The following is a 22,311-nucleotide window of genomic DNA, read 5'->3' as shown; positions in this document are numbered from 1 at the left end:
GTCTGGCAAGATTTGTTATTGACAAATCTTTTCTGACTTATGGACATTAGTGTAACTTTTTTTCTGTGTTTACGTATGCTTCATTTTCTTATCTGCCCAAAAATCTTCCAACTACTTATTGTTTCCTGAGAGTTTTTGGATCTTTGTTATATTCCCTTTTGAATCTATGGATACATTTGTTTGTGTTCAGTAATCTGTACCTCACCAAATTTCTCCAAAATTTATCAAAAGATGATATATGAGCAAGACTGCTCTCGGGGTAGGAGAAAAAAGACAAGCGATTAGGAGAGGCATTATAATGGAAACCTACCTTTTTTGAATGTATGTTAACATCGCACAAACTACAAAAGGAGACATGAATCATGTTGCATCTGCCAGCTTGTCTTTTTGGACCTCCTTTGGTAGATGCCTATGTGCACAAGGGTTCGATTGGAACATCACAAAGTTTGTTGTTACCTTAAAATAAATTACTCATTAGAAATAAAAAAGTATCCCTTGTCATTGTATCTACTAACTTCCAATCCTTGATCATTCATTCCACTCTTCATAATTTGAGCATTTAAAAAAAAATGTGGGAAAAGACAACAGTGAAAAAATAACTGAGTAGTTCTGTCCTTTGTTGAATACTAGCATTTGCTATCTTCACTGAGCAGCAAACATGGTTTTTTTAGTATATATTGAATATATTGGAAGAAGATTGCTTTGTCATTCTTAGTAAGCTTCATAATCTCAGCTCATTCTGAGCTTTCTCTTGATGCCCGTTGCAGAACTGACACGAATCAAAGTATTCAAATAATTACTTCGGGGAAAAAAGAAAATACAAGAAATACTAATTCCTTTAGCTTTGAAAAATTTGTGATTTAATTTAAAATGTAAAATATGGAACAAAAGCCATTTTTAAAAAATAGAAAAGTAGAAAATATTACTTTTCCTAAGTAATGTTATGTTAATGCAATTGACAAGTGAGTGGAAAGCATGGGTCTAGGCCATAAAATGTTTTTTTAATGTTTTTATTTTTTTCCATTTTTTAAAAAACACAAATATCATCATTTCCACATCGTTAAGGCACCATTATACTCTTATGGTAATTTATACTTGTATCTCTTCTATACATATTACTCTTTCATTGCACTTGTTTCTATACAATACCTCTTATATCATTCTTTTTTTTATAAAGTTTTTTTTATTTTTTTCATTTTCATAACAAATAATCACATGTATACTATTATATAACCAACATTATATTATATTGTTAAATGTTTACATCAATTCGTCTTACCATCAACTCCCCAAAAAGATTATTGGCTCTTCTGCTCTCCATACACCGTATTATACCCTATCCATCACTTTCTTCTCCCTCTCTCCTCCTCCCTTCTACCTCCTTTCTTCCCTCCGTCATCCTACTTCCCCTTCCTCTCTCCTTCTCCTCTCTTCCCTTTCCGCTCCTTCTTTCTCTCCTCCTCTTCCCCCCCCCACGCTCTCTCCTATCCCTCTCTTCTTCCCTTACCTCCCTCCTCTACTCTGCATTCTTCATCTCACTTACTTGGTGTATTTCAGCCTCTGAGTGAGCTCCATTTTATGTTGATGGTATTTATAATTCCATTTAAATATACACCTTTAATTTTAACATATATCTTCCTTCTTCTTTTTTAAAAGAAAAAAAGTATACATATATAGTAATTATATTTTTTAAAAAACAGCCTTTTATATCATTCTATGTAGATATATATCCCTTATAATTCTTATTCTGTATCATTTTATTTACAATCTATCTTACATTTTCCCCTTCTTGTTAATTATGCAATTTTATGATTGTTTTATAATTTCTTAATCTTTTTTCCCTTTAATGCTTTCTGATTCCTTGCCTCTTTCCTTTAGCCATTTGTACCATAAATTTCATACTAAGTACTACTCAGATTCTTCTTTGTTTTTTATTTCTTTTGTAAATCTGCCCATTTCAGTGCATTCTAATACTTTTTATCACATTTTCTTCTGTTGATTTATTTTTGTTTTTTTCCAATTTTGTGCATGCATGATTCTTGTTGCAGTTATTACATGAAATATTAAGTATTAATTTTTTTCTCATAATTCTCTGTAATTATCTCTAATAGAATTAGTTCTGGTTTTAATTCTATTGATTGTGTGGTTATCTCTTCTAGCCAGTTTTTTTATTCATATCCATTTTTTTTGTTGCTGTATACGTCCACCACATATGATAAAATATTCAATGAGCCTGACTGCATTTCCAGCACTCCAATGAACAGTTCAGAAACATTTTCACTATTCTCACTGGTGGTAGGTGCCATCTGTAGAACATTTTGTACAAGTTTTCTCTGTATGCTGTTGCCATTGTTAGCTTGTAGTTTATTTCCCAGAGGTTTTCCCATTTCTCTAATTCTGTGTTGTATCCAAAATTTGTTGCCCATGTTATCATGGTCTCTTTCACTACTTCTTTTTCCATTTTAAATCACAATAAATAATGGTATATTTTTAAAATCAGTTTTTCTTCTGTCCCCTGTAAAAATTTGTCTAATTCTTGTGGTTTTTTGTAAAATCCGTCTGTTCTTGTATCTAGTCTGTATCTGCATATACGGCCACCAGTCTATATCCATTCCCTGATTTTTTTAATTCTTGTCTCGTTTTTAATTTCTCCTGATTATCCAATAAATCTTCATATCTTATTATTTTATTTATATCTAGTACATTTGGATAGATTAGTGCTTCCACAGTCGATAACCAAATTGGAATTTTATTATAATGCTTTATTTTAATTTGTAGCCATGTTTGCAATAGAGCATTTCTATTTTGATGCCTTTGGAAGAAACTGTGTGCTTTATTTTTCCCATCCCAACTGAAAGCATGCCAGCCTAATTCTAGATTGTGGCCACAAAACGTTTTTGAAAAGTCTTCAAACAATAATAGTTTTTTAACAGTTGTTCTTAGCTCTGAATCGCCACTTTTCTATTTATCAGGTTATTTGCTGTCTCAATAAATAAGATTAAACTGAAGATTACTAGAGAACTAAATTGCTGAGTTAGCCAAAGTAGACAAATTTTTAGCTGGGGTTACTTTTAGAAGAAGACTGTATACCTTATCTCAATACATTCTGTCTTTATAAACTAGAGTCAATATTATGTTGATCTAGAACCCAAAATTGGTAGAGATTGCAACACAAGAATAACACAATTTTCTCTCTTCATTAATGTCATCCTTCTATATGCTATTTTCGTCTCATATGCTTATATAAATTACCAACCCAGTTCCCAAAGGCAAACACTCATAACAATTAGTTATTAGCAGTTTGGTAGTGGCCAGGACAATCAAAGTGGATGTCTATAGTATGAAGACATTTATTGTGTTCAGGGCTGAATTAAACAGTCTGCTCAAATAAATCAGATTTCTATATGCCATGCATTAAACATATTCTTATACACAGTAGAAAAATATAGCAGCAGCAGTAGCAAGGTTAACTTCTAAGAGTTGTTATTTATATGCAACTTGTGACAAATTTATGAGGTTGAAAATATTCCTTTATGCAATACCTATTATATAAATTATATGATTTATAAGATTAATATAGCTCTGTAGCTTTCAGATAATTAGAAATTTCCTTGTCTTCAACAATAGTTTATAGGATGAACAATCAAAAAAGTTGTATAAAGTACCTTGGGAAATAGCTCATACTGATGTATTTTTAGACTTAGTGGTCAATCACTTTTTTTTCAGCAGATATGACATATATTCAATAGAATACATATTTTCATTGATAACCAAACTCAAAACAATTGTCTGCTGAAATTGTTCACTTTTTAAAACACTGGCTGATACCTGTTTCAAGAAAATGAAAAAAAAAAGTAATGCCCCAGGACCTTAAATGGCAAATTTGAATTAAAGTCAGCTTGTGGTTTAATATTTTCAATGCGTTATTATGTGCTACCAAACTATACTGAACTATATCAATTTTTGTATCTGTCAGGAGTGGGGAATTAAAACATGTACATATTATTTGCGGCGGGGGGGATTGGATGGGATGAGGAGTGGAGGTGAAAAAAGAGTATCAGCGTGTGCTTTTAAGAGCAGAATATCAGTAAATTATTACAATTAGCACTATAACAACTTGTTATTTTTTATTATTGATCTATGGGAAACTACCTTAAAAAGTTATCTGTGGTGCCAATTTTTTCAGTATGGGGTTTTACATATACGTATACTATCTATCTATCTATCTATCTATCTATCTATCTATCTATCTATCTATCTATCATCATCTATCTATCTATCTATACATACACACACACACACACACACACACACACACACACATACATACATATACCTACTCATACACATACTTGTGTACGTTTTGTATATTATTTTATAAAACTATATCATATTTATATATATATATTATTTTTGGGTTATGAGCACATGGAGTATGGTTTAAGATAGGTAGCTATATAAAAGTTTTAAATAAACAAATAAAATGAGCAACCTCTATCAGTTCATTGCTCAAATTAATATTTTGACCTGAACCATGTTTCTTTTTATAATAATATAAATCAGAACCAAATTATTTATACTTTTCCATTATGATATTGATGTTACCAAAAATGAACATACATTTACAAATTAGACATATTAACTGACAATGGAAGGCTTCTAAAACATGATTTAAATAATAATACCAAATAATATAATCATACATAAAAATAATTATTTGTTAAAACAGAACAAAAATTAAGGTAACTGATTGAGCAATAACAGCCTTCAGTCAATGTAAAATGGATTAGTTTACCATTTTAGCTTCTTTGTGAAAATTTCATCAATCATATAGATGGATATTTTTATTACTGCAGAAGTTAAGTAATAGATATACTGAGGATTATGAGAGTATGTAATATTTAAACCACAAAATTTGAAATAATCATGTTCTTTGCTTTCCTTAAAAGCACTTGAGAAAAGCATAGTTTTATAGCTCAACTACCACTGATTTCATAGAATGTCTTTAAAAATTACCCTAGAAATGGGTGGACATTGCTTTTAGATTTGAAATAACATATATATTTGTCAGAGTTAAAAATATACTATTACTTCTTTAAGGGAAAAAGTTATTTTAATTGGTTGCATTTTCTGTATAAAAATCTTCCGAAGTTAATTGCTGACATAAGTTTGGCAACTATTCCTCTATCACTAAAAGGGATATGTAGAATTCAACTACTTAGCATTCTGATCAGCAATACACAGCAGCAACATGACAACAAAGATTTTTTTTTTAATTAGAAAAGCTCTTTTTCAGTGACTTCCCTGAGGGCTTAAAATAATCCACCTTCCCAGCAGCATTACAGTAAATAAATAAAAAAATAATAGGCAGTAAACTAGTACATGTAAAACCTTAATGCTAAGTAATTCTGCATTTTTTCAATACATTATTTTTATTTTTGATATTGTTTCAAAATAAATACAAGATTTCAAGATACAAATAAATAAAATTTCAAATTGTCAAAATGTGACAGGTAGAGTATAGTACATTCTTCAAACTAAAGAAAGTACAAATTAATACAATACAATAGCAGAGTTGGAAGGGACCTTGGAGGTCTTCTAGTCCAACCCCCTGCCTAGGCAGGAAACCCTATACCATTTCAGACAAATGGTTATCCAACATCTTCTTAAAGACTTCCAGTGTTGGGGCATTCACAACTTCTGGAGGTAAACTGCTGTTCCATTGATTAATTGTTCTAACTGTCAGGAAATTTCTCCTCAGTTCTAAGTTGCTTCTCTCCTTAATTAGTTTCCACCTGTTCTGCCCTCAGGTGCCTTGGAGAATAGTTTGACTCCCTCTTCTTTGTGGCAAACCCTGAAATACTGGAACACTGCTATCATGTCTCCCCTAGTCCTTATTTTCATTAAACTAGACATACCCAGTCCTGCAACCATTCCTCATATGTTTTAGCCTCCAGTCTCATTTTTCTTGCCTAAATGTAGAACCTTACTTTTTTCAAGATTGAATTTCATTTTGTTAGATAGTGCCCAATGTTCAAGTTTGTCAAGATCCTTCTGTATCTTAAATGTTTTCTTTTTTGATCTATCTGATGTTTCAAGGTTGTTTGGATATGTGCAGCTCAATTATATAGCTCAATGACTCAACAAAAATGAAGCCTTCATAAAGGTTTCATAAAAGAAATTATTAGACTTGAATATATAATAGTATGCGTAGCGTTTTCTATAGATAGTGAACAACATTTTGGTTTGGTTTGTTGGTTTTAGTTAAGTGTGGCTAACCAAAATTCAAACTGTGGGGACTAGAACAGTGGTCGGCAAGCCGCGGCTCGCGAGCCACATGCGGCTCTTTACACCCTTTAATGCGGCTCTTCTGTGTGCCGGGTGCCCGCTCCCCTCCCTCCTCTGGCCCTTCTGGGAGAGGGGGCGGTCTAGAAGCACAAATAAATAAATTGGCCGCCCCAAAAGTCAGGACTCTGCAGCTAGCCTCTGTAATTGTGCCTATGTTTTCCACGGCGTGGAGCAGCGGCGAGGCTCTGCGCGGCCAGCGATGACTCCGGGGGCCATCTGGGAAGACGAGGAATGCAAGGGGGGACCCTGCCCCCCACTGATGGCCTCCGGAATCATCGCTGGCCGCGGAGAGCTTGCCGCTGCTCCACGCCGTGGAAAACATAGGCGCAATTACAGCCCGGAGCAGGAGCAAAGCCCCTTTCCCAACTGGCCCTTCCTCCCTCGGAATGCTTTGGAGGGAAGCTTCTGCAAAAGCCCGGGCGAGTGACAACAAGTTCCCGCCGTTACAAAGTCTCCGAGGCTGTAATTTTCTGAGCTGTGCGCGCGCACCTGTTTTCCATGGCATGGAGCAGCGGCGAGCGATGATTCCGGAGGCCATCAGTGGGGGGGGCAGGGTCCCCCCTCGCGTTCCTCATCTTCCCGGATGGCCCCCGGAATCATCGCTCACCGCGCAGAATCTCGCCGCTGCTCTACGCCGTGGAAAACAGGCGCGCGCGCACAGCTCAGAAAATTACAGCCTCGGAGACTTTGTAACAGCGGGAACTTGTTGTCACTCACCTGCGCTTTTGCAGAAGCTTCCCTCCGAAGCGTTCTGAGGGAGGAAGGGCCAGTTGGGAAAGGGGCTTTGCTCCTGCTCTGGGCTGTAAGCTTCCCTCCGAAGTCTTGGGATGTTCTGAGGAGCCCCCAAGGCAAAACGCCGCTGCTAGGTAGTTAAAAGTACCTCTCTCATTCTGTCAGACTCTGTCAGTCTCTCTCTGATTCCCTCTCTCACTCCCTCTCTCTGTTCCTCTCTCTGTCTGTCTGTCTGTCTCACTCACACACACACACACACTGTGGTCACCTTGTTGAGTGTTCCAATCACATTTGAAACACTCAACAACTGGCCTGCATTTATGGTATTTTGCAGCATTCTGCAGTCATAGGACCAATTTTGACCCCAACGGTTTCAGTCTCCTCTGGAATGCCCCAGCAGGTTCTTACCCCACCTTCCTACTGAGAAGTGTTCTCAACAATGGAAGAAGGGATTACCAAGGGGAAGGCTGCAGGGAAGATGGCGGGACCATGTGCACCTGCAATGCCCCAACAGGTTCTTACCCCACCTTTCTACAGAGAAGAGTTCTCAACAATGGAAGAAGGGATGAATGAGGGGAAGACTGCAGGATGAATAATGGAACAATGTGATGAGGTGGTTCCTAAGTTTAGAGATGTAACTAGGTTCCTTTCCTCGTGGAGGCCAATAAAATGCCACCATTGCTGTCAACTTGGCCACAGAGCATCAGAGTGCTTGGCTCCAGCCCCAATGCCACAAACATGCACAGCAACTGCCATGGCAGTAAAGAGAAGGCCCCAGATGCCACCAGAAAAGAGTCAACTGGGCCAACAACCTCTGGAAGAGGATCCCCAACTTAAGGTGACGAAAAGTCCTACCAAGGGGGAGGCCTCAGAGGAGGAAAAGGGCCAGCCAGGGATGATTGAATCCAAGAGGCCAGAACCTACAGCACCTGCAGCAGAGACAAAAACCCCAGGGGTCCAACAAGTACCAAAAAACTTATTGGGGACTGCTTTGTTGAGAAAACCACAGTATGACAGTAATGGAAGCCAGGAGAAGCTGATGACAGCTATGAAATTGGCGCTCCCAACAGATCAGTGGGTCAACAATAATTATCCTAACAATGGAAAATGGATTAGCCTGGAAGGGGTCCAAACTGTACTTCCCCGTGAGGTTGAGGCTGGAAGTTCTACAGCGAAGCCATGAGACGGAACTAGGAGGCCACTTTGGATTCCTAAAAACGCTCCACCTTGCCAAGCGTCAATTTTGGTGGCCAAAGATGGAATTGGAGGTGGAAGATTACGTAAAAAGCTGTGCTACTTGCACAATGATGAAACCACTGCTGGAGAAGTCCCCTGGACTATTACAACGAGTGGCCAGCCCTAACCAACCATGGAAAGAAGTCGCAATGGACTTCGTTGTCGAACTCCCAGACAGCAGTGGGAATAGAATAATCTGGACAGTTATTGACTTGGTTTCCAAGCAGGCACACTTTATTGCTTGCTCAGGATTGCCATCTGCAAAGAAATTAGCGAAACTGTGAAACACATTTATCGCCTGCACGGATTGCCCAAGAGGATCATTTCAGACCGCGGAGTCCAGTTCACAGCCAAGTTCTGGAGAGAGGTCCTGAGATCCACTGGGTACACACAACAACTGAGGTCAGAGGTTCATCCCAGCATGAACTGCGCAGCAGAGAGAGCCAATGCGGTGGTGGAACAATACATCCAGTGTTATGTGGACTATCAGCAAGACAACTGGTCGGACTTACTACCCTTCGCCAAAGTGGCATACAACGATGCGGTCCACAGCAGCACGGGATTAACAGCTTTCCAGATTACCAGTGGCATGGAATTTGTTGCCATGCCTGAGCTGCCTAAAGAACCTCCCTCCTCCATGTCTTTGAATACATGGATGGACACGCTAAAGAAAGGATGGGAGAATACGAAGAAGGCTCTAGCAGATGCAGCAGATGCCTACAAGAAGCAAGCTGATAAACATCACTCACTTCAACCCCACTCTCGTGTGGGGGACAAAGTTTGTGTATCTACCAAATACATGAGATTAAGAATGCCTAGTAAGGAATTTGGTCCAAAATTTCTAGGTCCATTCCCAATAGTGAAGATAGTTAACCCAGTTACAGTTTAACTCAGCCTACCCAGAAGTCTAGGGAAAATTGACTCAGAATTTCATTGTAGCTTGTTGAAACCAGTAATTGGGTCCAGCATAAGAGCATCCACCCAAGATTTATCTCCTCCTTTAGTTATAGAAGGGGAAACACAATCTGAGGTGGAAAAAATTGTAGACTCCAGGCTGAATAGGGGTCACTTACAGAACTTAGTGCATTGGAAGGGTTACCCTTTGTCTGAAGCTACTTGGGTGAAAAGTTGGGACCTAAAAGTGGAGAAGTTAGTAGAACAATTCCATGAGAAGTTTCCGATAAGCCAAAGGGTCCCCCTGAGGGGGGAAGAGATGGTTAATTTGTTATGTTAACTTTTATGTTATTCTCTTTTCAGGAAACATTTTTCTTCTGAGAAGAGGCCGCCTGTCAGGCCTGCAGTTATATTCCTTTTTAGGATCTTTGGCCTGCCACACTTTCTGTTATTTCATTATGCTGTTTCATTAGTGTAGTAATTGGGAGGGGGAAATAGAAAGGAGTAGAATTGTGGAATGTGTTGTTATCATTCTTTTCTAGAAGCCAATGTCATCTTTTGTCTCCGCACCTCGACACCTGACCGGAAACAGCTGGGTGGAGATGCCAGCGTGGAAGAAGAAGATTGGACCATGTGATGGATTTATGGGTGTGGGGATAAGATCATGAACCTTCAACTGGGTGGAATCCCAGGAAGTTCTTCAGATTTGGGATTTTCCCCAGATGTGCCAACATGTCTGTCTTATTAAATTGGAACTTTAAGGATAGCTCTGCCTTAGACTCTGATTTAATTCTGCATGATATTTGGAATTCTGACAGTCAGAAGTTACAGAGTGTAAGACCAGACTGGGTCCACTGCAATAACAGTGCACCTCATTGCATCGTTCCTGCCAAAACAAATAATTGCCTTTAAGAATGTTATGATCCCTAGAAGGAACAAAAAGGCAGGATTTGAAACTTGGATTACATGTATGAAATGAGTTTCATAATTTATACTTCCTTTTTTATTTACTTTATTTATGTATTTTTATGTTTGTTTATCTCACATTAAGATCTCTTTTGTTAACTGTACTAAAACAGTTACTGTACTAAAACTGTACTAAAACTGTTCTGGAACTTCTCATTACAAGCTTTCTAGTTCCACTTTTGGATCAAGTGAAGTTTGACAAGAACAGCAATAACAAAAAATAGTAAGCTGGTTTTTCAAAATTAGGTATCTTTTCTTTATAGCCGTAAACTACTAAAGACATTCTATTTTATACCCATTGATTTAAAAAACTTTCACATAACTAGTTGATCTTTTATTACTTATTTTAGATAAAATGATTGCATCAATGAAAAAGAACCCCCAAAGCTGTGCAGCCATTTAAGTATACATATATGTACGTATGTGTTATAAAAGCAAACACATCAAAATCTCTAACTTCCTTGGATGAAAACTAACTATAATAAAACTATATAAAGGCTGAACACAATAAAAAGAAAGATAAATGACATAAAAATATTGTTTCATTACCTGTGACATTAAATGCCTAAAAATTATCATTCTGGTTCATGGTCAATACAATAATACAATAGTAGAGTTGGAAGGGACCTTGGAGGTCTTTTAGTCCAACCCCCTGCTTAGGCAGGAAACCCTATACCATTTCAGACAAATGGCTATCCAACATTTTCTTAAAGACTTCCAGTGTTGGGGCATTCACAACTTCTGGAGGCAAGCTGTTCCACTGATTAATTGTTCTAACTGTCAGGAAATTGCTCCTCAATTCTAAGTTGCTTCTCTCCTTGATTAGTTTCCACCCATTGCTTCTTGTTCTACCCTCAGGTGCCTTGGAGAATAGTTTGACTCCCTCTTCTTTGTGGCAACCCCTGAGATATTGGAACACTGCTATCATGTCTCCCCTAGTGTCATTCATTAGAGACTTCCACAATTTCATGAAATGAAATGAAAGCAAGTTAACTCTCTCACAAGAGATTGGAATGGAACCAAATTTGATGTGCTAGGATAAGTCCATGTTTTTATGTCATAGGCATATACCGTAGTAATTTAAAGGTGGAAAAATAAAATTCCATATATTTGGAAATGGGTAGAAAAATACTGCCTATGATTAAATTCAAATATATTAGTGAAAATACAAATTTAGAGAATTCCAATTATTCATTCAGCAATATATAGAATCTAGTATCTAATTTTATTTAGAAGTGAGATATAACAAGAATAAGTATTCTTGTTTTAAAAATAAGGTTTATAAATCAACAAACAACATTTTGTAACGATCCCACATGCACTCAAAATTTATGAGGTGAAATAGCCATAAATATCAAATGTAAATCTATGGAATGATCCATTCAAGCGCTTAGCAATTGTTGGAATCAAAGCTTAGAACTGCCATAAATGGCACAATGCCATTTAATATCCAATCACTCAGCCCAAATGCTTGAATAGCTGGCAACACGATTTGAATACTGATTTGAATGGTAATATAAAACCATAACCTAAGGCATAAAGCTTGCATTTTTGTGCAAATTTCTGTTTTCTAAAATGGTATACATTATCTCTGATGTCAACAAATTCAGATTATGAAAGACTGACATTCCCAGAAATGAATTACTATTTCATTTCATAGCTTTTCTTTAATGCTTATAAACTTTTCATCTTACTGTAAATATGGGATGGAGATAAGAGATACATTTGTTTAATATAAAAAAGATCACCAAAAAAACTTCATTCAAAGAATTATAACATTGCTTTTCTCTTCTCTCTAGAAATTTATTGGATCTAATTCTGCATCCTCCTTATCTTCAAATATCAGAAGAGAACTGTAGTATACACACCATGACAGTTACTGCTGTCAGCAAATGTTGCATTTTCCTGTTTCTCCTGGAAAGTAGCTCATAAGCCCCTTGTGACTTTTTTCCATTCTTCACCTTGCCTACCTCTTGCAGTGATATTTCTTTGTCTTACAATATATTCTATAAGGTGTTTGCACCTCCCTGACCTTTTATCTTAACAACAAAAGTTTTAACCAGCCGTCTCTCTCCCTCCTTCCCCCCTCTCTCTTTCACACACACACACACACACACACACACACACACACACACACCCCTGGATACAGGTGTTTCTAATTCAGAGAAAGGAGGGAAAGAAGGGAGGGAGGGTGTAGGAAGGAAGGAAGGAATTATTTGGAGGTATTGACTGGATAAAGATGGGGCAAGATAAAGAAGTAGCTAAACAGAAATAGAAAGAGGAGAAAGTGCCATTTAATCATTATAGACAGCATTAAATTGATTCAGTTCAAACCAAGCAATATCCATTTCCACATTAATCTTGAAAAGCTTTCATACTTTTACTGGTGACAACTGTAGCCATTTTAACTCTCTACTTTAGCAACTGTTTTATTTCCTTGTCTTTGAGTATAATAGAAGACTGGCTTCAATTTACAAGCAATTTATTTGCAGGAAAACACTTTTTAAAAAAAAGTCAATGTGGTATTTAGGTAGTATAAGATAAATGAAGCAAAGTAGGTTACTAAAATACTGTCTGAAGAAGCAATAGGTATTTGAGATGGGAAATATATTATTCTTAAATGTATCAATTTAATTTTGAATTTTTTTATGTATTACTATTTGATTTTGATTTTTCTTCTCAATAAAGATTTTGTTATAAAGTGCTGATACACAGTATTTAAATAAAGAGTTAGACGTGGGTGTACCATATGATATAATGGTTTCTAGAATGGCTGGCAGTTTCAAACAACAAAAATGTTTTGCATGGGCAAGGAGTGTAAACAGAAATATTTTATGCAATTTCTAATCTGGTGATTACGTGTATGGAGGGTGTGACATTCTTTTTCAAGAAATATATGTTTTGAGAACAGTAGTCTTGGAAGATCTCACATATTATGTTATTATGTTAGGAAACAATGAATCACTTAATATTTCCTTAAGGGAAAAATCCTGGAATGGGAAATAAAATTTGAAAATTATTATAAAGGAAGTCTATGTCACAGGTTAAATATTACCTATATTGTAAAGGTTGTGGGAAATCATTGGATGGAAGAATATTATACTATAGTTGGAGATATAACCGTATTAAAGTTTTCTTATAAGTTAAATCACTTGAAAAGCATTCAGAAGATCTTCCATTCAAGTATCTCGTCAACACAATGGAAATGGTTTGCAATTAGTCTCTTCCTGCATGTTTTTCAACTAATACACTACCCACTGCCCACAGCCCTAGATTCCAAGGTATTTTCTATCTAAGTACCAACTAGGCATCATGCTAGCTCCATAAATATGTACTTTGTTTTATGAATTGAAATGATACATTTATTTAATGTGGTGAAATGTTTTGATGACTTTGGGTTTATAAGTAATCAGTTCACTATTTCAATAAACTCATTCATCCATTTGCATTACATTGCTATAATGTAGGTAGAATTACCCGGATGAATGAGGGGAGATTCAGCTTTGATTCTAGGTGGTTTCAGAGAAAATTTGAAACAGTATTTATTATTCTTGAGACAAAGTAAAATTCTTCAGTGGTGAAAGCCAAACATTCTATACGTTAACTTTCTTATTATCGTAGTTACTGACTAATAAAAAGACAAATAAAAATATTATTACAGAGATAATGTTTAACAAGAGGTACATACCCTAGCATAGAATATTATGTACATTTATCAAGAGCCAGCATTAGGGTTCAGTGTTAACACAAGTCATACCTTCTTAAATCATAACATTTAGTATTTCCTGCATACAGTCTACAACTTACAACTATAATATGGTCATAATTCATGGTGGCTGTGTGTCACCATGTGACTGTACCCAATGATATTACCATTTTGCAGCAGTCATTAAGCAAATGCAGACATTGATAAACTAACACAATTGCTGTTTTTTTGCTGGAAACCAGAAGTGAACACTGGTTTCTGGCAACATTATTTTAAAAATGAGATCATCTGACTATGGGATGCTGCAAATGGATGTAAATGAAAACAGCCATAAATCACAGATCACAGAGGGGGCCACCATTATAACCTTGCAACCAGGTCATAGCGTAGCTCTGAGAAGGTCCATTGTAATGTTTACTGGATGCTAAGCAACTGGTCATAAGTCAAAGCCCACCTGTATCTCAGTAACCATGTCTTTAAATCATATATCATATTTCACTTTTCATCTAAGAGCTTATAGTAATACACATATTGGTTATTCATATTTTCTCTACAATAACAATACCGTGAATTAGGTGTGACATAGAGAGAATGACTGGCCCAAAGTCATGCAGTAAGATCCCATAGAACCTGATTCTATCTGGTCCTAATCCAATACTTTAACCACTACATTACACTACACTGGTTTCTGCCACATTGAAACATTAAATTCTCCTAATCTTGCATCTTATATTGCTTTGCCATTTTATTCAGTAAAAAAAAATACATCAATCTTTGATAGCTGCCATTATTTAATGTTAAATTATTTGAACATTTTCTGAGAAAAATGTGTATGGTTTTTGTCACGATCCGCAGCAGATGTTTAGACTGCTTCACAAATTCAGACTGACACAGTAGTGAGATTAATAAAGTCATTTAAGTACAATTAAAATCAATGCTCAGGGAAAGTTCTGAAAATAATTAATTATATGTATACATGTGTTTTACAAGAAATCAATTACATAAATATTACGACAAAGTTTTGATTTTTGTAAAGTTATTATAAGAACCTTGAATTTGTATTTAAGGGTGAGAAGTGAATGATCAAATTGCAAACACAAACAACTGTACATTCACAATAAAGGTCTCTCACACACTATGGCACTGACAATTGTATAGATATCAAATTGAAAACATACAGGACCTTAATTATTGAGATTTTTTTCAAAATGTGGAAAAAGCATATCTGTAAAAAAAATCATATTCTTTCTAAGATGCATCACATGACCTAGATACATAGCCATAACTATGAAATTGCTGGCTTGGGGCACTGCGTAGGTAAGGTGATACTTAGAATTCATACGGAGTTACGTTAATATTTCTTCCCTTTTTAAAGTTGTATTAATTAGAACAAATAACAGTTGTATTTTAAAATAAACAATCCTAAGGGTTTATCCTGCTAAGACATTTAAAAGTCGAAAGGCACAATACTGATGAATTTCCTTTATTTCCTCATTTCCAATGTAACTATATTATCTATTGAATTGTATGGTGGATGCCAAGACAGGGACTAGCACCAGAGGTGGGTTGCTCCCGGTTCGGCCCGGATGAGGCAAACCTGTAGTAATGGCGGCGGGAGGCTCCGCCCACCCACCCAGATGCTTCTGCATATGCGCAGAAGTGTTGTGCGCATGCACATATGTGGGAGCGGGCCCGCACCGGTAGTAAAAAAATTGACAACCCACCACTGACTAGCAAACTATAAGTAGAACAGATTTGATTCTTCCACCCATGCACTCTACATTGGATTATAGATTATGTAGTAGCTTCTGCTGCCACCACTATTTTTCTGGAGGAAGAAATTGCTTTAACCAGGTTCTTCTTTCATACTATCAGCTTAGAGCAGGGCTGTCAAACTTCCAGCCTGTAGGCCAGTTGTGTCAAATGTTGGCCATGCCCAGGCCCAATTTAGCGAAGTGAGGGAAAGTCCTGATATGTCACGTGACACCACTGTGATGACGTGGGTTTGACACCCCTGGCTTAGAGAGTTAGAGCAGGAAGCTCTCTCCTCCTGATCAATTTCTTTACTCCATAACTAAAAATGCTTCTGCTGCTCCTGCTGCTACTTCTAATAATAATAATAGATATCCAGTTATGTAGTATCAACTATGAACCATAGTATACAGAGGTACAGTATGTATCCAGAGAACAAAAGCTCTAACTTTTCCTGTCAATATAAAAATAAAATAAAAATAAAATCACCAACCTTCTTGTTTGAATATGGGTTTTATTTTTTAAAAAAGTAAAGAAAATGGGGACAATGGTCAAGTGCCCAAACAATTATAGATGTATGGAATGAAATATTTATCACTGATACTAACAGTGTCTCAAACATCACTTTTGTATTTAATGTTATGGGAAGACTGGGGTGCAGATTCAACAGCGGCAACTGAGCTCAAAAAGCTTAAGATAATGAAGAGCATCAGAAGCAAATTTATCAATACAATTAACAGATATTCCCAAATATCAGAATGAATAAGGCAGACTAATTGCATAATCCAAATCTAATGTTGCAACACTTTTAGTTTCTGTGAGAAACCGAATGACTAAATGTTGGTTGTTTCTAGTTTCCATCTTTTCAACCATCTTGCTTTCTTCTTTTTACAGAGGTTCTTCCTCCTTTGTCCTTTCCCAGGTCATCTTCCAACTCCTTATTCATTTGCTTCAGACAAAGTTTTTGACGCTTAAGACATCTTATTGGATAAGCCCAGATATATTTTCTCCATTCCTTGGAAACTAGGATTTTGCAGTCAATATGAGTTATCCTGTTTAAGTCTGTGATGACTTAAGAAATGACTTTGGTTTCTCAAAGAAGTAACACAGATTTGAACCTAATTAGTATTTGGGTGGGAGACAATTAGACCATAAATAATAATTTTAAAAAATCCTGGAAAAGACCATCTTTACAGTGTTATGCTACCAAGAGTTAGACTTGACATTAATTTTTATGATCTTTCCACAGATTGCTATCAAAGACCTACATTTTTGCCCCTCTGATTTATAAATACGTTTTTAAAGCTGTTGAATGAATTAAAGAAAAAACCATACATAATCATTTTAATGAATAATATTTTTTATTTTAAGTTGTGCTGGAAAAATGCAATAACATTCTTTTCCAAATATTGCTCATTAATATAAATTTTCCTTATAGTTTTCTTTCTGAGTGGCAGGACTGCATAGAAAATTTATGGGAAATATAGGAAAAAGCCACTTTGTTGTTTATAAGAATATATATTATTTAATTCATCTGAGGTGAGATCTTTTCTTATATGTCAAAGGAAGAAAGAAGTTCCAAGTGACATTGAATGATTTCCTAATTTTATTGTACCACTATAGTTTGCCACACGCTGAGTCTCTTTTGAAGACATGTTACTGATTAGTAGTGAATTTCCTGAAAACATTTATCTATTCATGTGGAAACTGAAGTAACAGGAAAAAGTCTACCTCAACAATGTAACAGCATACTGAGCATAACAAGACCTAACAGACTACATCCACAATATACTCTATCACAGTGTAGAAACCATGTACTCTTTCAGTTGTAAAAAGCATGATAAATAGAAAATACCAGAATCTTAAAATTTAGATACAAGTTTTCTCTATAAATCAGCATTTTAGATAGATGATAGATAGATAGATAGATAGATAGATAGATAGATAATTAGTTCAATATGTATATTGAATTATAATTCCTTAAATTCAATGGATTTATTGTCAGCAATTAAATGTAAGATTACAACTTAATCCCTTTCCATTCTGAATATATATTTTGCCAAACATTTGAGATGATAACAAAGACATAATTAAATACTTTTACACTATTAATCAAAAACAAAAAATCCAGCTTTAAAAACAATTTTTGGATGCATTTTATCAGACAGCATCCATTAAAGTAACATTTTTTTAACATATCTGATTAAAATTAAGGGTAGGAACATTGTGCTCCTTAACTAATTATGACATCACGGAGCACTTAAGTTTGTCAATTTTAACTTTGGTCATTTTGACAACCCAGTTACTAAGCTCAAAATATCATGACTGCTTAAAAAGAAATACATTATCCTTCTGCTAGGCTAACTTTACAATGTGTCTGAAAAAATAAGCTTTCACCATGCTTCATAAAATCCTCAGCAACTATATTGCCAACATAAAACTGGACCTTGGCAATTTATATATTGAAAGCAAATGACCCCAGTGATTACTGCCTATTTTATTTGTGCCTCCCATATGCTCGCATTGCTTTTAAAATATTGACAAAGAAAGCATTCTGTTTTAGATAAAGGTGTAGAAATGGTTTTGCATTATTTAAAATGGGTTTCCATTATTATTATTATTAAAATTGCTCAATGAAATTGTCCCAAATTTGTGTAGCTTTGTTCTTTCTACCCTCATGCTACCAGGATGCTTATTATTTATGTAAATAAACAGTGCTTCTCTCTCTTTATTGTTAGGCTTCAGGTAGTCAAGAAAATATTGTTTAATCTACAATTTGTGCTGCCAACATTTTAATGATATATGGTAGATAATTAGATGCTCTACCAAGCCTCTTGAATATCTCACAGTAGAAAAGCATTTAAGCATGTATCAGATAGATTGCTCTGAACAAAGGCAAATTTAAGAAGGTTATTTCATGTAGAGGCCAGCAATAATATATTCCATCAGGGTCTACAAGTCAAGGGTGAATTATCTATTTGGCAAATGATCCCAATTGCCAAGGGCAAGTTTATGCAGCATGATTGCTGTATAAATGATAAATACATGTACTGCACAAAGCACTGCACTCTGAAAAGACCTTAAGAAATGAACAGTGTTCAGCTTCTCCAGGAACCTCTTCATTCCATACTGTCACAATACAAAATGCAATCTAACCTGAAGGACAGCTCTTGATCAAAGATATACGATCTAGTTTTTCTGCTGAAACTACAAAGGTCTAGGCATCATCCATACAAGCCACTCTAAATTCTCAGAAAATATTGATGGATATATTCAATAATTACACCGATGCATGGTATTTGAACAAAGCATTGTAAGATATATTTGTAAATATCTAAAAAATATTTGAAAAAAACCAAGCAAAAACAAAACTATATTATAAAATACAATAGCTAATCTCTTGCAATGTCTGTTTTCTTCCCTTAAATATAGCTCCACTGAACATTATTAGAGCTATACGTTTTAATTGCTTTAGAGATAATAAAAAGATCACTATTGTCGTTACATCACTATTTCAGTCGGAAACAATTTCATCCCACGACTTACAAGATTACTCTGAATTTAGTTTAGCAATGTGCAACAGTTTGCAAAGGCACATTTTTTTTTCATAGACTGTGGAAAGTAATTTCTACTATGTGTGATGGAAGAGAAGCCTTGGAGGAAAATGGCTTGTTCGTCTAATTTTCATATCTTTTTTGTGAAGTCAGTTTCTGAAGTATTGCATGGGGGAGGGGGGAGAGATGGGAAGATGAAAATTGAAGAAGCCCAATTCAGAATGTCAAGCTGTGCTTCAAGAATGATAAAAGACAGACTCATACTCTTGTGAGTGTAAAACAACTTGCCCAGAGTAGAATTAACAAATGCGCTATTTCAGTGGAATTCTATCACCCCCTGCTGGACAGATGAACTCACTAAAAAGAGTACGGTAGAAAATACATGGCACACAGATACTATATACGTTCCCCTTCCCTCCCCCACTTCCTTTTGGTCTGTTTCTTAAGGCATATAAACTTCAGCATAAATACGTTGTGATGAAATTCATTAAACCTTTCACAGAATAGACAAAAGAAATTATTTGAGCAATTTAGTCCAGTCTTTGCCCTATCACAAACTTGTCTGAACTGTTCAAAGCGCTGCAATTCATTTTTGCAAAGAGGTTCTGTCAGTGTCTCATATCAACACACTTCAGCACTTCCTTCCCCTAATCAAAACTAGTGGAATCCAAATATAACCTAGGAAACACCACCAAATAATTATCTGTCTATTTAAAAAAAAAACTGTTGGAAAATGCAGAGAGAGAGGAAAAAAATCCAGTGGAATATAAATGCAGTGGTTGTGCTTTTAACTACTACTTCCGTTTAACTGTCATTCCTTTATGGTTGTGTGTATGTTATGCCCTGCCTTGCAATAAAACTGTTGTGTACATACGCATATATGTACATATATGTCGTGCCCAACAAAATACCCCAGAAAAAAATAACACGAAATTCAGAAGGAAGCTTCCTTTACAGAGGCACCAAAGGACGGTGATTGATTTTTTGCACATAGCAGAAATCCAAAATTTCTCCCCCATTACAACTATCCTGCCCTTTAAATATTTTTAAACAAGAAACAACTTTAATTAATACATTAAGAAACACATTCAGAGCCATGCTTTGTAAGGCATTATTTATTTTTAAAAAAATCTGCTGTGAAGAAGCAAGGACAATCATTGTCCATATAGAAAGAGAGGAAGAGATAAAGCCCAATAAACTGGAATTAACATTTTCTTTTCTTCTTCTTCTTCTTTTTGCTCATCCTTGTTTCAACCAGAACAACAACAAAATGTAACAGCTACCCCCCCCCTCCGAAATAGATTTCAGGAACAAATTGGTGTGAGGGCAAAAATGGTTTCAATCCTTAATTTGCCAGGGTGGCAAAGAGGTGAGAGATGCTAATCTTTGATTTGCATTGTAACGGGGGGGGGGGTGCGGGGGCGGGGGAGAGGTTTGGACGGTAAATAAACCACGATTAGAAGAAACGGCACTCCTACCTTGCCCGCTACTGAGAAACAATCCGAACAGGTAGAGCACCGGCAGGTTCATTTTTTCAGGAGCTCACACTGGTGGACAGTTCCCAAGTTAAGCGAGGGTGCTGAGCCTAGGAAAAGCCAGCTCTTGCGGCTTACTTTGCCGCCGCTTTGCCTGCTCCTGCGTCTCCTCTTCGCGTACAAGTCTACCCTTCAATCAAGCGCGCGCGCGCGCCCGCGCAGAGCCATATACACTCACATCAACCCCAGCCCGGAAAGCCGAGCAGCGCCGCTCACCGACTGACGGCAAGCGCCTATCGCCGCTTGGCTATATCGGGCGGGCGGGCGGGCAGGCAGGCAACGGTGCCAGTAGCAGTAGCAAAAGCAGACCCGCTACACACATGAAAGGATGCTAAGTATCCCTCCGCGAACACAGATGCACGTTTTTTTTAGAAAGAGCTGGACCAGCCTTTACAAATGGCAAGAGCGGAGAAGAAATGGGAAGAAAGGAGACTGATTCCTCCGCCTCTTTGCCCTCGAAAGCTTCTGGCGACGGCGGCGTTGCTGCTTAAGGGTGTTCTGTATCTTTTTTCCAGCTTGTAGGCTACAACCCTCTCTTCTCGCTCGAAACGGATTATTCAGGAATAGAAAAAGGAGGGGGGTGGGTTCAGCTTTTTCTCTCGCTTTTGAATTGGACGTGGAGCTGAGAGAAAGCTCCAGTTCTTCCGAAGGGATCAGATCCTAATGCCAAAAGTGGGGAGGGGGGAGGGAGGGCGAGGAAAAAAAGGAACAAGAGAAGAAGATAGAAGTTCACAGGAGCTGGAAGCAAACGCATTAATCCAAATGCAGATTGTGAGGGCATGCACTGGGATTGCGTGCTTATACAGCGGTCACGTTGACAGACGTGCTTGGAAAGTATCTAGCAGATGTTAAAGAACTGCAGGATTGTGCTGGAGTTGGTAGTAGGAAAGAAGTCTACCGTTTAAAAGCTCCAGGAGATGGGGTGGAGCAGGGGTCGAGGTGAGATTTCATGATGGTGCCAGAGGCTGATTCTTTCCAGATGTAAAATACTGCATACCAATCTCCCTCAAACCCTCTCCCTCCACTCTGTTGGGATGGTAGAATAATTAGGAGAAAACAAAATGGCTGGAGGGGAAAGTGGGGGAAAGGAAACAGATCTGAAATGCTACTTGAAATCAATGAACATGGAAATAAAGGAAGTGATCATCAGATATCCCAAATAATCCCACAATTTGAAATCAGAAACCTTGTCCATAGGATTGAAATGAAGTAGGTTAGATGACAATCAACTCCAGACAGGGGAAATGACACATCACATTATTTATTGTATGTCCACTTTTATAGAAAAAGTCAAAATCACCACATAGATTTATCTCTCCCTCTCTCTTCATGTTATCATTGCAAATACAGCTCAGATGCTTCACCTGACAGCTGTTACCACTGAAGTTTGTGCTTAATAAAAATAAAATCTGGATCCTCCAAATTCCAATTCAGTACTTCAGTCAATATACTGTCTCTCATAGTTTGCCTGCTTTCACATAGTTCATTGAAGTAGCATTAAAATCTATTTGATGCTAAGTATGCCCCAAAATCACATAAATGATTACCGGAAATCGTAGAATTGGAGAGTGGCTTCTAGAACAGATAG

The 22,311-nt window shown here is 36.7% G+C and overlaps 1 protein-coding gene across 3 annotated transcripts in view; it reads right to left on the bottom strand.

The window, feature by feature from the left end:
• Positions 1–20,893, bottom strand: part of NCAM2 (neural cell adhesion molecule 2) — a 149,999-nt gene extending 129,106 nt beyond the window's left edge. For all 3 annotated transcript variants that reach the window (XM_081952621.1, XM_081952619.1, XM_081952620.1), the window contains exon 1: positions 20,667–20,893. In XM_081952621.1, coding sequence (XP_081808747.1) covers positions 20,667–20,718 — 52 coding nt within the window. In that variant the 5' untranslated portion in view covers positions 20,719–20,893. The remainder of the gene's footprint in view (positions 1–20,666) is intronic.
• Between the last annotated feature and the right edge of the window lie 1,418 nt (positions 20,894–22,311).

This window comes from Natrix helvetica, assembly GCF_964273705.1.
Source record: "Natrix helvetica genome assembly, chromosome: 4".
In the NCBI taxonomy this organism is placed as follows: domain Eukaryota; kingdom Metazoa; phylum Chordata; class Lepidosauria; order Squamata; family Natricidae; genus Natrix; species Natrix helvetica.
This window is presented reverse-complemented; position numbering and strand designations above follow the sequence as displayed.